The 14,926-nt window shown below is 54.2% G+C and overlaps 7 protein-coding genes across 7 annotated transcripts; 4 read left to right on the top strand and 3 right to left on the bottom strand.

Moving 5' to 3' along the window:
* Positions 1 to 569: 569 nt before the first annotated feature.
* Positions 570 to 1,949, top strand: GMORB2_4487 (uncharacterized protein; the record flags this gene model as incomplete). Its single annotated transcript, XM_035466462.1, has 2 exons — positions 570 to 650; positions 762 to 1,949. 2 exons carry the CDS (start codon positions 570 to 572, stop codon positions 1,947 to 1,949), a joined length of 1,269 nt encoding a protein of 422 aa, XP_035318473.1.
* Positions 1,950 to 2,611: 662 nt separating this feature from the next.
* GMORB2_4486 (Aldo/keto reductase, related to diketogulonate reductase) lies at positions 2,612 to 3,690 on the top strand (the record flags this gene model as incomplete). Its single annotated transcript, XM_035466461.1, has 3 exons — positions 2,612 to 2,686; positions 2,815 to 2,880; positions 2,950 to 3,690. The coding sequence occupies 3 exons, from the start codon at positions 2,612 to 2,614 to the stop codon at positions 3,688 to 3,690; spliced, it is 882 nt and encodes a 293-aa protein (XP_035318472.1).
* Positions 3,691 to 4,139: 449 nt separating this feature from the next.
* GMORB2_4485 (uncharacterized protein) lies at positions 4,140 to 6,011 on the top strand (the record flags this gene model as incomplete). Its single annotated transcript, XM_035466460.1, has 1 exon — positions 4,140 to 6,011. One exon carries the CDS (start codon positions 4,140 to 4,142, stop codon positions 6,009 to 6,011), a length of 1,872 nt encoding a protein of 623 aa, XP_035318471.1.
* A 298-nt stretch (positions 6,012 to 6,309) lies between these two features.
* Positions 6,310 to 7,604, bottom strand: GMORB2_4484 (RING finger domain protein; the record flags this gene model as incomplete). The annotated part of the gene is made up of 2 exons (XM_035466459.1): positions 6,310 to 6,489; positions 6,606 to 7,604. The coding sequence occupies 2 exons, from the start codon at positions 7,602 to 7,604 to the stop codon at positions 6,310 to 6,312; spliced, it is 1,179 nt and encodes a 392-aa protein (XP_035318470.1).
* Positions 7,605 to 8,396: 792 nt separating this feature from the next.
* Positions 8,397 to 10,110, bottom strand: GMORB2_4483 (pre-mRNA-processing factor 19; the record flags this gene model as incomplete). The annotated part of the gene is made up of 4 exons (XM_035466458.1): positions 8,397 to 8,824; positions 8,936 to 9,393; positions 9,454 to 9,892; positions 10,098 to 10,110. The coding sequence occupies 4 exons, from the start codon at positions 10,108 to 10,110 to the stop codon at positions 8,397 to 8,399; spliced, it is 1,338 nt and encodes a 445-aa protein (XP_035318469.1).
* Positions 10,111 to 10,606: 496 nt separating this feature from the next.
* On the top strand, positions 10,607 to 11,219 carry GMORB2_4482 (OHCU decarboxylase; the record flags this gene model as incomplete). Its single annotated transcript, XM_035466457.1, has 2 exons — positions 10,607 to 11,104; positions 11,175 to 11,219. The coding sequence occupies 2 exons, from the start codon at positions 10,607 to 10,609 to the stop codon at positions 11,217 to 11,219; spliced, it is 543 nt and encodes a 180-aa protein (XP_035318468.1).
* A 1,267-nt stretch (positions 11,220 to 12,486) lies between these two features.
* Positions 12,487 to 14,774, bottom strand: GMORB2_4481 (uncharacterized protein; the record flags this gene model as incomplete). Its single annotated transcript, XM_035466456.1, has 3 exons — positions 12,487 to 13,582; positions 13,668 to 14,643; positions 14,735 to 14,774. 3 exons carry the CDS (start codon positions 14,772 to 14,774, stop codon positions 12,487 to 12,489), a joined length of 2,112 nt encoding a protein of 703 aa, XP_035318467.1.
* Between the last annotated feature and the right edge of the window lie 152 nt (positions 14,775 to 14,926).

Below are 14,926 nucleotides of genomic sequence, written 5' to 3'. Positions count from 1 at the left end.
CTGCACAACCACCTGCGGTCTTGCGAGCCTTGCAACACTCGGCGACTTGGTCAGTTCATGACGTCTTCTGACACTATAACTGTAGGATAACCATGTAGGTCCTGTTTAATTTCATACTGCTCCTTCAGCATTGGTCTTCATCTCGCTACTAGTACTTAAGTTCCGCCGCTCTGGAGGGAACACGCACGTGTCGGGGAGAAGGGTTCCATGGAGTGATAAACCAGTGTCATAAACAAGGTTGACAGTTTAAAAGAACAAAGATGAATCTAAGAAAATACAATAGTTCCTATACTATAAAGTAAAAAACATCAAAGTCTAGAACCTTCATCTGCAAGAGCTACCAAATACAACATCACACGTCCCTGTTACGTCGCACTGGTACTGTCACCAGTAAGTTTGCAATCGTTGTGTGGGGCAAGGCAGCGACGTCAGCTTCAGTCAATATTGCAGCCCGAATACGGAAACACACACACACACACACACACACACACACACACAAAGCACCATCTCCGTAACAACACACGCGCAACATATTATTCGTTCTGCCGATTGGCAAAACATCTGCCAAGATGAAGTTGGCCAAGCGCAAGATCCCTCCCGACGTCGAGGGACAAGCCGTCTCTCTACTACCAGAAGACCCTGAGGACATGGTGCGTCATAGCTGGACCCCGCCCCCGCTCTTTGTGATTCGCAATTTGTCGCATCGCCAAAAAGAAACCGACAGCGTCGATAAAGGCTCACCAGAACGTTACTTTCTATAGTGGCATATCTACAACCTCATTGCAACCGGCGACATCGTCCACGGCTCGACCACCCGAAAAGTCGCGCTCGAGAATGCCGAAACGGGCGTCAGCGGCGGCGGCGAGCGTGTGCGCGTGGACCTGGCCATCAAGGTCAAGAATACATCTTTCGATACAAAAACGTGCATCCTCCGAGTGAGCGGTGCTATCGTATCCGAGAACGAAGTTGCCAACTTGGGCGCCCACCATTCCATCGAGTTCGAGCCGCACCGATCCTTTTCTATCATCAAGCCTGAGCCGGACGGTTGGGACTCGGTCGCCTCCGACACGCTGCGCCAGGCTCTGTCTGACGACAAGAACGGGGCCGTCGCCGCCGTCGTCATGCAGGAAGGCCTGGCCAACATCTGCCTCGTTACCGACTTCCGCACCGTCCTCAAGTCCCGCATAGAGGTCCCCATCCCACGCAAGCGCGACGCCGCCTCCCGCCAGGACGCAGGCATGCGCAGCTTCTTCGACAAGACTCTTTCGTCGCTCCTCCGTACCGCCGACTTTACACAATCACGTCCGCTCCTACTAGCTAGTCCCGGTTTCGTTGCCGCCGACTTCAAGAAATACATTTCCGACAAGGGTCGCGACAAGTCGGACAAGGTGCTGATGGCTGTGGCCAGCATGGCGACCGTCGTGCACGCCGCCTCGGGCCACGTCCACAGCCTCAATGCCGTCCTCAAGAGCCCCGAGGTCTTGGTCAAGATGAAGGATGTGCGGTATGCCAAGGAGGCACAACTCATGGACACTTTCTTCGAAAAGCTCAAGTTCGATGACGGCCGTGCTTGGTACGGGTCTGCTGCTGTCGAGAAGGCAATCAACGAGGGCGCCGTCGGCCCTGGTGGTGGCTCTCTTCTCATCAACAACTCTTTATTCCGCAGTGAAGACCTTGCCGTACGGAAAAAATATGTGGCCTTGGTAGACAGGGTCAAAGCAGCTGGCGGCGAGGTGCGCGTTCTGAGTAGTGACCACGGCAGCGGCCAGCGTCTACACATGCTTGGTGATATTGCCGCCATACTCACATATCCACTTTTAGACCTTGATGATGACGAAGACGAGGAAGAGGATGTTGAGGGAGAGGAAGGGGAGGAGGGTCAACCACCACCAGAAAGTAGGATGAGACACGTTGACGACGACACAGATCTGATGAATGGCATAATATGAACAAATGAATATTAAGAAGCAGCCATGTATTGTTATTTCACCTGCTAGAGCGAGCCCCTCTTACGTTGCAGTCTCCACAGCCGTCCTGCTTCGAGAGTTGACGCAGCTATGTACACCGATTGGACATGTATATATGAATATAGACGGAAATATAATATACAACGCAGTTTAGTTGGACGACTACGAAGTTTGGCATCCAGAATTGCGGACTAGTTACCCATTGCGGAAATAAGTCGTAAAACCGACGTATTAGAATGTCAAGATCCACCATCGCGGGGATGCCCTACCCAGACGCACGACACCGTAAATAGAGGAGTTATACTTGTAAGACAGAAGTGAAAACAAGAGAAAACGCAAAAATGCTCAATGGATGGCATTTCCTGACAAATCCGCAAGTGTATAAAGACGTGGCTGGTTCACGATATTCTGGCTCAGATATTCAAGGCTTGCTGTGCTCCTCTGTGGTGATAATAGTGTCCCCGCACGTAATAGCGCAGAGCTCTACGGAGTACGACGGAGTACGGGTCGTCATTACAAAGCTGCAGATGGTACATGACCAAGAATGTGTATATATAGGTCGTAGTCTTTTCCACCTTAAACTATTTTATCTGCCGCACAGCATCCATTACCCTACTAACAAACCCAGCGATATATCTTACAAGATGGCCTCCAAGCTCTCTATCTCGTCTACCATCAAGCTCAACTCGGGCTATAGCATCCCCGTACTGGGCTTCGGCGTAAGTGAGAATATCCCTCATCTATGGACGACGCCATGACTGACTCAAGAGAACATATAGGTTTACAAGACGTATTAATCCCGCAGCATATCAATGCTTGCCTTCGCAATGAGGACCATGACTAACAGTGGACCAGGCCCAAGGAGGAGGCGACTAAGGCGTGCTCTCACGCGCTCTCGGTTGGCTACCGCCACGTATGTTGCCAGGCATTCTCTCTGTCTTCCTTCCGCTGCGTTTCTGATGCTGACAATAACTTGGAACAGATTGACTCGGCCTCTGCCTACTCCAACCAGGGCGAGTCAGCGGCCGCCATTCCGGGCTCGGGTGTCCCGCGCGAGTCCATCTTCTTCACCACAAAGGTCCCTTCGTTTGACGAGGACCAGGGCTACGAGAGCACCAAGAACCTGGTGGACAAGGCGCTCGCCGACACCAAGCTGACGTACCTAGACCTGGTGCTGATCCACTGGCCGCACGGCGCTGGGCCCCAGGGTCGCAAGGACGCCTGGCGCGCCCTCGTCGACTCTGTCGACGCTGGCAAGATCAGGTCCATCGGCGTTTCAAACTACGGTGTACACCACCTCGACGAGCTCGAAGCCTACATCAAGGAGCTCGAAGCCGAGCGCGGCGTCGGCAAGGGCGGCGTCATCTCCGTCGGCCAGTGGGAGATCCACCCGTGGCTAGTGCGTGACGACATCGTCAAGTGGTGCCGCGACCGTAACATCGTCGTTGAGGCCTACTGCCCCATTGTCCGTGGCCAGCGCCTCGACGAGCCCAGCGTCGTCGAGCTGGCCAACAAGTACGCCAAGACCCCCGCACAGATCCTCCTACGATGGAGCATCCAGCGGGGCTACGTGCCCCTCGTCAAGAGCGTCACCCCTTCGCGTATTGAGGAGAATGCCGCCGTCTTCGACTTTGAGCTCTCCGACGCCGATGTCGCCGCTCTGGCCACCAAGAACTATGACGTCTGCTCATGGGACCCCACTATTGAGCCCCTCGAGAAATAAGTACGAGTAAACAATACTCGTACGACCACTGCTACCTATAAATAGCGCATCGCGCAGCACATAGCGAAAGAGTTCATGTGGATACGATAGACATGGGAGTGTGTTGGTACTGCCCAGTGAATGGGACCATCCTTAGAATTAAGCAGCATCAATATTACAATCTCATCTTTGCAAGTTTATGTTATTTCCGAAGACGTCATGGTCATGTTACCCTGGTGTTTTCAGGTAGTGTGACCGTAGCACAGAATTGAGTCTGGTCATGTGATCCCGCTCCTCAAACGCGTCTCGGCTGTTTGCATGTCCAAAATCGACAACTCTCAGCCCCGCGTTATACCTGCAAGTTTAGCCCGTACGATCACCTCAAACCTAGGCAGGCCAGTTTGTTAGCCATTTCCGCATCAAAAACCACCCTCCATGCCGCCTCTATCAAGGCGTGCAAGACCGCAACGATGCCTCCCGTCCAAAGCACTTTTACGCTCATCCCCCAGCGTCCCGTCATTCCTGGCGGGGTGCCAACGCGGCCGATGACGTCCAAGCAAATCAAGAAGGCGTACAGGGAATCGACCAAGCAGCCGCGTATGTCCCGCGCAGAGGCGCGTAAGATGGAACTGGCTGAACAAGAACGAATACGTAAAGAATATGAGAAGGAGCGGATGGCAGCCCGAGCACGAGCGGCTAGGGACCGCAAGAAAGCCAAGGAAGAAGCACAACGCGAGGCCAGGCGGAAGAGTGGCAAGCCTCTTGTTGACGTTCGTCCAAGCCAAGATACGATATCGAAATTTCTTTTCCGCGGAAATATGTTCGGTCGGAAACGAGACGACAAAGGTGGGGATGTCGATGCCGCTGCGATGGACACCATCCCAGAGATCACGTCGGACCGGGAATCGATGCCCCCGGAGCTCGTCTGTCAGGAAACAGCCGACGCCGGGAGTCCAGCCTTTGCGGACGACGATGAATATGACATCATTCACGGAGAAACCTCAATGGTTAAAAAGGAAATCAAGAAGGCAAGCTTGCCGAGAGAACGTGTAGCAGTCGAGCAGGAGAATGAAGGAAGAGGAATGGCACTGGAGCATCCCATCGCAGCCGGCAGCCCTTATGATGACGAACAGAATGACGACCTTGACAACGACAACTTTATCCCTTCAAAACGTCCACGGCTTGATATTGGGCCTGACGACGACGACGACAATCCATTCTTGACTGCAGAACCAAGCCTCGGAAAGGGAGAGTTGTGCGCGAGGGCGACCGAGGAACCAAACAGACCCATCGATGACAAGAAGTCTTCGGCACACTCCCAAAACTCCCAGGCGCTTGCATCAGATGACGGAGATCAAGACGACTTTTTCGACGGGATGTTAGAAGACGATCTAGATGCTCTACTTGGCACGCATTCTGCGACCAGCACCCAAGAGTCCACAACTCCTCTGCCGCCGCCGAAAGTCCCACAATCACCTACCCGCGAACCAGCCACTCCCAAGAAGGGATTTTCAAGCTTCACGGAAGGCAGCCTGGATGACGACACTCTTTGCCAATTAATGACACCACAGCCTCATAAAAGACAATCAACAGAGACGGCATCTGTCGCTATTGCTACTACTAGAAGCATTCTTGAGTCCGTGTTCGATGCCGATGACAATAGCGCTTTATCGCCACAGCGTCGGCAGCAACCACCCCCGCTCAGCACACAGGCATGTCTCCTTAAATGTGACGACTACTTCCCGACTCCCTCTCAACAGGAACGCGAGCTCGAAGGGGACGTTCCACCAAGGACCACACAGCCATCTCCCTGTCCGGCAACCAGCTACGGCACAGGGGGTGCTGCAGCCGCGGGTATATCGCAGAAGCGTTTTTTCAGCGCCTCGGGATCGAACCAGCTCCTGTCGCTCGCCGTTCAACGGAGCAAGCGGTCCGCTGCTTTGGACGACATCCGCCAATTTGAGCGGTGGCGTTGCGACGCGGAAACCTCGACTAGGCCCCCACTGCAGAACACCCGCCCGCAGCAGCACATGCCCGTCGCTGCTACCATGGCACCTCCCCCGACCAGACTTGCATCACGCGTTCCACCCGCGTATAGCGCAGGTCCCAACCGTTCTCGCGACAGTCCACCACTGGCCGCAAAGTCTGTCAAGACAACGCCACCTCAAGGACCAAGTCTCGATGACAAAGAGAACGACAATCCTCGCTTGTCCAATATGGATGGGCCGCCGGCCTCACAAGAATCAGAGTACGGCGGCCTCTGGATAGACGAGTTGGCATGCGATTTTACCATCGACGATGGTGTACTCCTGGCTGGAAGCGACAATCCCAGATTATCTTAAGGGCACAACGGATTATGAAAAAGAAGGGGGAAAAGACAAGCTTTTTTTTTAGGATACCCAACGCGCAGCACGCAGACTCATGAAATATTAATAATGAATAAGCTCTATACAAAAATGAATCAACTCCATGCGAGTCTTTTCCTTCTGTAGAACATTTACCTATATCGTGCTAATAGTCGCATACAATTATCCCTTTCAATCCCTAATTTCACTAATGCCAATTCTAATGCCAATGCTAATACCCAACGATGCCTCGTTCATTTCTTCTCGTGTTTTGACCAGTCGTCGAGGCTTTTTTTTAGGCAAAAATACCCACCCATTCACCCTTTTGGGCAATTTTTGTGTCACATCCTTCAACAGCGCAGCGCAGCTCGTTAATTGCGTGGTAGGGCACCTTGCCATCAGGGGCGGGAAAGCCGACACCATCAGGGTGTGTCTTTGTCGGTCGGCGATTCTCGAAACATTCGGAGCAGTAGACCTGTTTTTTTTGTTGGTTAATTGGTTAGCTTGAATTAATTTATCAAAGACTTTGTGCATAGAGTTCTTATTTATGAGAGGGATATGCACGAGAGGAAAGGGGAGGTTATGACGTACATGGCCACATTTTTTGAGTGCCCAGTAATGGTGTTCACCCACTGCACGTTTGCGTTTCTTGTCTTTGGCAGGTGCATTATTGCCGGAGGCGTCATAAGCGAGCTCTTCGTCGCAGCAGGGGCAGACGACGACCAAATCCTCTGCAGGCTCGGCACATGTGTTCCTGGTGAAGCCCTCGCGGGTCGGCAGTGTCGGCTCCATAGGTGGCTTGGGGCTCTGCCTCTCGGGCTCGGGGCGAGGAGGGGTGTATGTCGGTCTGTTAAAGCCAAAGCTGATGATGTCGCTGTTGAATAGGCCGGCAAGCGTCTGCCTGATGCCGCGCATGTCGGTGAACTGTGATCCGGATGCGCCAAAGCCGACGCTGAAGAGAGAGTCGGCGCTGCCGTGGTAGCCGTGCAGCGCGCGGCGGTTTGGGTTGTAGGGCTGCTGCCGCGGGCGGAGGCTGTGGGACAATAACGACGTATCATGCTCGGGAGAATCTCCAGTGAGGTCAATAACATCTGCCGGTGCGGTGGGCCGAGATAGGGTACCATCACTCCTGGACAATGACGGCGGGGTGACTCTTTGCGACATGGTCCTCCTGGGGTTTCTCCCAATCTGGCTGGTCTGCATCTGCAGAGATGCGTCGACCTCGGAAAGTGCCGATGTCGACTCCCCCGTCAGGTCGATAACAGCGCGGACCAGCTGTCTCGGGCGAGGATGGTGGTGGTGGTGATGATGGTGATGGTGACGTCGCGGCTGAGTGTGGCGATGGTGGTGGTGGTGATGGTGGTGGTGATGTGGCCGTCGGGTGTTCGGTGTCTGAAAGTCTAGAGGAGTCCCTTCGCCGCTCAGGTCTATAGCGCCAGGGAGATGCTCCGGTGGTATCAGGCCGCGTTGTTGTTGGCTACCGCCCGTAGCCGCCGCACTGTTAGACGGACGCGGCGGCGACGACGATAAGCCGACCTCGATAACCTCTGAGTCCGTGACAAAGAGAGAATCCTCGTCGTCCAGATCCATTTGTTCTATGCTGGCCTCTTCCCCTTTGTGTGCTGAGCAAGGTGGTGTTAGTGAATGGTGACCCCTTCCCACCGGGACCGGCCCGGGGTTAAGTACGAAGCAGCAGCTGTTTGGTCGTATGCGAAGTCTTGGTGGGTGATTGCGCCGGATTTGAGCACCAGTCGAAAAAAAAAAATGGTTGAGCTGGAGGAGGAGAATATATCGTTGCTTGGGGAGGGGGGGGATGAAGTCGGGCGTGCAAAGGACGACAAAAAGCACAAAGAGATGATGTAGAGTTTGAAGTTTAGATAGCACCGAGAAGAGGAGTGTACCCAGGACCCCACCAAAAACGGCAGAAGCCAGGCATATTAATCACCGGAACCTTGCCGCCGCCGAACAAAGAGCGTGAAGGCGGTAAGCGCGGCGTCAAATCCAGGCGAGCGCAAAATCTCTTTTTTTTTAGTCAGCAGGATCATTCTACAGTAGATAATAGTGGTACGGATTACTGTGTGGTAATATACTCCATCCACGGGGACGAGAGTCCTCTTACAAATAGGGAATTTCAATATGTACTATGTGACTTAACTCGCAAGGCATGACCAACAGCCCTGAAGGTGCTGGGCTGCAGCTCAGCCGGCTACGCATCGATGTCAAGTGCGCGGGTGTACATATATGTCAATCTTCAGCTTGTTGTTGCCATTCATGTAATTTTTCCCTCATTGTTAACTATATTTTTTATTCGAAATAATGGTACACCCCATGTAAGCAATCGGAGGAAAGTAAAAACAGTATAAATCAGAGCCAGTCCTGCCCTTACTCCTTAACGCCAAAGACTGTCACAACTCCCTCCCCATTCACAGACACCAGCTTTTGCGCAGATGGACCCCAGCTTATTGCCACGGCCGGTACAGAGCTGCGGAAAGGCTCGCTCCACTTCTTGCTAGACTTGGCGTACTGCTGCACCGTGGCACCCGAGGGGCCTCCGGTGGCAAGGAACTGGCCTGTGTAGTCCCAGGACAACGACTGCACAGCACCACCCGTTTCGAGGATCTTGGCTGTCGCTGCAGCACCCTCCTTGCGCAGGTCAAAGACCGTCACCGTCGTCTGGCCCTTAGCCGTCGCTGCCAGCCAGAAACCATTCTCGGAGAAGACCAAGGCTTGAACCGGGGCGCCAATGTCGAATTCGGCCGCCTGCTCAAGCGTCTTGGTCATAAAGAGCTTGATCTTGCCGGACACGCTACCTGCGCCAACAAGATGGCCATCTGGGTGGAACGCGCACGTAGTCAGTGCTATGAGCGGTCAGTATACAACATCCTTAAACAGCATCATACTTATCTTAGTGATGGACTTACGCGAGTCCGTGTAGGCACGGCTAATGCGCTTCGTAGATGCAAGGTCGTAGAAAACGATTGACTTATCCGACCCGACCGAAGCCAGGATCTGGCCGGCAGGGTGGAGGCTGAGGCCGGTCGCGGGGCCAGCATGCTCCGAAGCTTCAGCGGTCAGCGAGTCTCCCTGGTAGACCTTGACGGAGCCCTGGGCCGTGGCGCAGACGACACCGATCTCTGTCGTGAGAGAAGCAGTGACCGGCTCTCCGACCGACAGTTGCTGGCCCAGCTTGTCCGAGTCAAACAGGTACATGGCCAAGTCGCCCTTGAGCCCACCAATGGCAGCGGTAGTACCCCTTGTGTCCAACGATGTAGCCTGTGGAACGGGGAGCGCGTTTGTCGTTCGCGGCTCAAACGTAGACAGAACATCAGCTGTGGCCCAGCCCTCAGGAACAGGACGCTTCCGGCGACCTTGGGAGAGTCTGTATGCAATCAGCCTTCTGTTCGTTGGTTATGCGACATACAATCACGGCAATACTCACTTCGCGTGCGTCTCATCCACAGCAGTCGCAAAGTCCTCGGGCAGGCCTTCCACTGTGTCCACAGCCATAGAATCCCCGTTGGCACCGTTATCTGTGACCGTAACTTTCCCGAGCGCTTCACGGGCCTCATCTCTCTCCTTGGTCAGTCGCGCGATGACACGAATGGCAGCATCGTGCTGGTAGAGCGCCGTGGCAAGCTCCTCTCTCGTCCGGGACAGCTGCTCCTTCAAGTTGTAAGTCTCGAGGGCGAGGGAGTCCCATTCGTTCTGGAACGTGGCAAGAAGGGCGGGGATCGAGGTCAGGGTAGGCGGACGCGGGCGCACGATACGCGATGACTGCAGCGGCAACAGGTCTTCCGTAGAGAGTTCATCGCTAGAGCCCGGTTCAGTTCCGTTCTCATTTATGTACTGCTCAATCAGGCGTTTCTCGTAGACGACACCTGCTGGGTGTCAGAAATGCGGCTGGGGAGATTGGATGACGATGTTGGGGGGGGGGGGGAGGAAACGCACCCGACTTCTTCGATACCACGGGCTCTTGGGGGGCCTCCCCGGAAACTGCAATATGGTCAGCAATAGATTATCAATGGCAGTGTGCTCACCATGTATAGTGAGAGTATTGTTTGACAATATTGGCGAAGAACTTACTTCCACAGAGCATAACGACGGGTATATTGGTCAAGGATCGCGCTCGGTCGCGTGTTTACGAGCAGCAAGTACGTAGTCTACCGTCGACAACGAGGCTGGCTACTTTTGGGGAGATTTTACCAGCCAGTCAACGCACGGACCAAATATAGCCAGGCTAGGAGGTCACGAGGTGATAAGAAAAGCTCTTTGTTTATCTGGTGGGTGCCAAGAGTCAGCTCTCCACTCTACCGTGGGGGGGAGGTGACAGTGTGGCGCCTGCCTCTTGAGCCTAGCCGCACTGGTCATCTAGCCTCCGGCATCATCGTTCGCTCCTTCCCGCTCATATCGATACTCTATAGTAATCTACTAAAGTCGCTCCTGCCCGGCTCTTGTTCATTGCCTTCTTTTTCACACGTCTTTTTCATTTTGTATGGTTTATGGCCCGGTGATAAATTGCAGCATCTCAGCACAAGACTAACGATTTGACGATTTATTGAACCAAAGTCGATAAACCCATTACCGCAACCACCATGCCTGTCACCAAGCTGCCGCCTATCCTCGAGTTCCACACGTGTCCCGACCTCACACAAACCGATATTCTAGACACACTCTTTGAGCCGAGTCCAGCCATCCATGCCACGTTGCTTCCCGTCATTCGCACCGCTGAGTACAGGTCATGGCCGGATCTCATTGACGCCTGCCAGATCCGACTCCTGTCTCTGGCAGCATCGACGTCTGTTGGATCGATCCATCCCACTTTGCAGTCTGTTTTGGGCTCCCACCCTCGCCTTGGTGAGAAGAAGATTGAGTCGGCTCAGTCCGCTGCAGAGCAGGCTCAGATACAGAAGAATACGAACCCGGAGCAAGAGGAAGAGCTTGCCCGACTGAATCGCCAGTACGAGGAGACATTTCCGGGCCTCCGATACGTCGCATTTGTCAATGGCCGCGGGCGACCAGAGATTATGGAGGACATGAAGGCAAGGATTTCGACATCTGATCTCACAAAGGAGGTGGATGCGGCGCTGCAGGTAAGAACAGTCCTGCCATGGATCAATGCTCAATAATCACGATTGATGGCTAAAGCTGATGGTCACACAGGCCATGTGCGATATTGCGAAGGATAGGGCTTCCAAGCTCCAGTAATTGGGCACGTCTTTTCATGGCATGCGACGGAGAAGTAAGCGAGAGAACACACAAACGAAATAGACAATAAAAGAAGAAGGGAGGGTCGATAAAAGTACAGTGCCAATGGAGGAGTTACAAGGTGGGTTCAAAGAAAGGTGTCTATTGCGGACAGGTCCTACGTCCGTGGAATATGACGTTGTGTTTTAAAAAAAAAAAAAAAATCGTCTTGATTTGTCGGACCATGATAAGAATCATGTGTTCTTCCTGTTTCGTTTCCCTACTTCCCTTTTTCTTGTCATGGGGCATTTATTCTCTTCACCTACTCTCCTTCTCTCCGCGCTATCCCTCGCTTTCCTGAATTTCCTCTCTTCCTTGACTTGGTTCTTTTAGGAAGTCCATGACATCCTACGCCTTTTCTTGTCCAACTTTCCGGCCTTAGAGCACAGATATGCGCGGAGTTCCTGCTTGTACTCCATCGTGCAGTACGGACTTTAATGCATGGCTCAAAATCCGTCATATTGACGCCCATGATGGTACGTCAAGCTCGTCCAGCTATTCTTCGTACGACGCATCTTACCCTGAATTTGAGCACCCAAGTATGACGCTAAAGTCTGAGTACACGAACGTACTCTCGTTCTCTATGTCGCCACGGGCACCATCGTCGCCAACGCTGGAGGGGTCGAAAGCATCCTCGTCCAGCTCGCCGTATGCGCTTTGATGTGGCCGCGACTCCGGCACGTGAGTCGAGAGCCCCGATGGTACATAGTTGGGAAGTGGTCAGATGATGAGTGGTAGCTAGAAGGCGTACAATATAATCTACAATCTACATTCCATACTACATTCACACTTACCATCACATATAGACACCATAGAGTATACATACAGTATTGCATATTATACAACGTTAGACCACTACCCACGCTGCATGTAGGCTTCAGTTCCATCTTCGTCCAATTCCGATATTTGCTAAGAGTGGAAGAAAGCCAACATACACACCAGAAAGCCCAAAGCTTGCTAGGAGCCAATACCGTCGCAGAAGTGGCATCGGGCTCTACTCGTACGCATATTGAGAAAGCATCACGCCCGCTTTGTCCAAGGAGACGCAAGGGCTTTCACATCAACGCCAAGGCTATCGGAGGACTGCAGCCACCAAACCCACTGAGTTAACCGCAACTAAAAGTGTCAGTCGCGGAAAGAACAGGTGAGACTCTGTCACTCCAGAACTTGGGATGATGGCTTATTCGGAAGACGAAAGGCTATCATGAACCGGGACTATATCCGTTTTCTACAGGCCAAACCATTGGTCACTCCCTCCAAGGTCCCCCAGCAAAAAGTCAAGAGCCGAACCATCCGGTGACGGGAGCTCCGCGAGAAACCCATCTCCGTCTGCGTACTGTGCCCCGTGCGGGTAGCCAAGATAGTCTCTGCTAGCTTTGTTGCTGTTCTCGTCAGTGCGGGTTGGAAAATCTACACCCCGGCCGATGTAGCCATCATCGCCTACCGTCCACGACGAAGTGGCCGGGGTTCCATTCACGTCGCCATGCCGTACGGTTTGATCATGCGCATGGATGCCAGTGACTTGCATGATGTTCCCTCCCGATACCTTCCCCTTGGCCGACTGTAAAGCTGGTATGTCACTCGGGGTCAGGGAAAGAGTCACATTTTGGACGTCGTTGCGGGCACTTTCCGCCGACGGCTGCCGCCACGTCGCTGTCATCAGCGCACGCCTAGGTGCGGACCACTGGACTCGCTGCTGGAACAGGCACAGTAGACCTTGGGCGAAGCGCCAGTGACGCGCGAGCACCACGAGTGAAGCCATGAGAGACTCGAATGTCTGTTGGGCCCGGGCTGATACCAGCGGGTTGAGCAGTTTGAGCTCGCAGCTGACGTGAATCATGGCCGTGAACAGGGCGTGGATATCGTACAGCCAGAGCCTGAGAAGCAAGCCCCTGTGGCGGAGCGTGTCGAATATGGACGCCATGGCCACGACGGCGACTCCGCACACGGACAGGTCGCTGCACACGTTGGAGACGGCGTCGGAAACCACGTTGGTCGGGTTGTTCCGCGGTGCGGGCCTGTGCAGGAGAATGAGGAAGTTGTTGTAGGTGAGGTGCAGCGTTGCCTTCCATGCGTTCATGTCCGGCCTGGAAAGGTGCAGCGCGGGGGGCAGCTGCGATACGAACAGTGCCAGGGCCTCGTCTGCCTCCCTCGTGGCCTTGACCTGGCTCTGCACTGTCGAGCGCAGGGACCAGCGTCTCCGCATGGTCCTGGAGATGATGCAGCAGAGCTTCGAGTGCTGGATCACAAAGTCGGCATCTGCATCCGGGATGCCCTCAAAGTGCGAGCGCTCCAGCTCGGGGACATCCGACTCGTCAATATCTCTGAAGTAAGGCAGAGTTAGCATTCGAGTAGTCGCCGTCATGTACCCGCAGACGGCGATGGTAGGTGATGGGCTGATGGGCTTACAGCGCCGGTATGCGACCATACGACGCAGACACCATGGTGTCGAACTGTACCAGAACCCACCACAACCTTGTCCAGATCCGCTTGCTTACAGGAAGCATTCTCGACTTGGTGACATCCCTGTGTATACCATGGCCCAGTGCTATACGAGTCGCAATTCCGATCCAGTGCCAGGCATTGGCCGTGAGCTCTTCGAGACCGTCCGAGTACCAGGTGAGCAGAAGCGCTGCCTGGACATAGACGGTTCGGTCCTGGTCGAAGCGGCGATCGATAAGGGTCTTTGTGCGGCGAAAGAGCACCGGCTGCAGCGCCTTGAGGGACTCGTCCTCTGACCCCAGGGCGTGCGCGCCTACGATGAGGATGGCATTCAGCAGGGGGAGGGACGGCCCGTCCTCCGGGTCCTTACTCTCGTACTGCGTCATGAAGTGGTGCTCGTCGACGATGGGCCAACCACGGTTGACGCGTTCGAAGTACGCACCTAGGAGCCTCCGCTCCAGAGCCGTGTCCAGGCGCTCCAGGGCCGAGGGAGGCACGCTCCGAAGGTCGTGCGCCGTGTGCACCGGGTGAAATTGCCGGTTGGCGAAGTGGACGGCGCCTTCGTCGATGGGGTTCAGCGAGCTCTGCCGCACGAGGTAGTTGAAATTGGAGACGCCCGTGCCGATGAAGCACATGCGGCCCCGGAGGTTGATGGCTGCCGTCCTCAATTCCTCACGGTCGATGAACTCGGCCAGGTTACCGGGATCCGACGCCTCTCTGGCGACTGGCGTCGGTGACCTGGTCGGCGTGCCGCTGGCTCCAGCAGCAACCGGATTGATGTCGCGGGGACGAATAGCCCTGTTCACCCGAGGCTGGACATCTCGGTGGTATGACCTAGTCTTCTTCTCGTATAAGCGACATCCTGGCCGGCTGTGTTTGGAACAGTTTGTGCAGGGTGCGCCCTTGTCGACAATATCGCAGCGGGTCTTGCGTCTATGACAGTCTATACACGCCCTTTTGTCTACAATTGATCGGCATTGTCAGCTCATAACGGACGGTGCTAATGTGTTCAGGCTACAGTCCTCATCGCGTACTTGTCCTCTTGGTCCGACCTGTTGGGGTTTGATCCTCCATACCGCCCGCTCCGAACCTGCCGTCGAGCCTTATGACCGGCAATTGTCGACTGGACTTGGGATATGGAAGAATGAATTGGAAATTCCTGCCCAACCGTGTAACGTGTAATCCCGGAAGGTGGGAGAAGTCGTATACATCAATGAGAGGGCATT

The sequence above is a fragment of the Geosmithia morbida genome (assembly GCF_012550715.1).
Source record: "Geosmithia morbida isolate 1262 chromosome Unknown scaffold_20, whole genome shotgun sequence".
Lineage (NCBI taxonomy): Eukaryota > Fungi > Ascomycota > Sordariomycetes > Hypocreales > Bionectriaceae > Geosmithia > Geosmithia morbida.
Note: the sequence above shows the minus strand (reverse complement) of the source record. Positions and strands in the feature narration are given on the sequence as shown.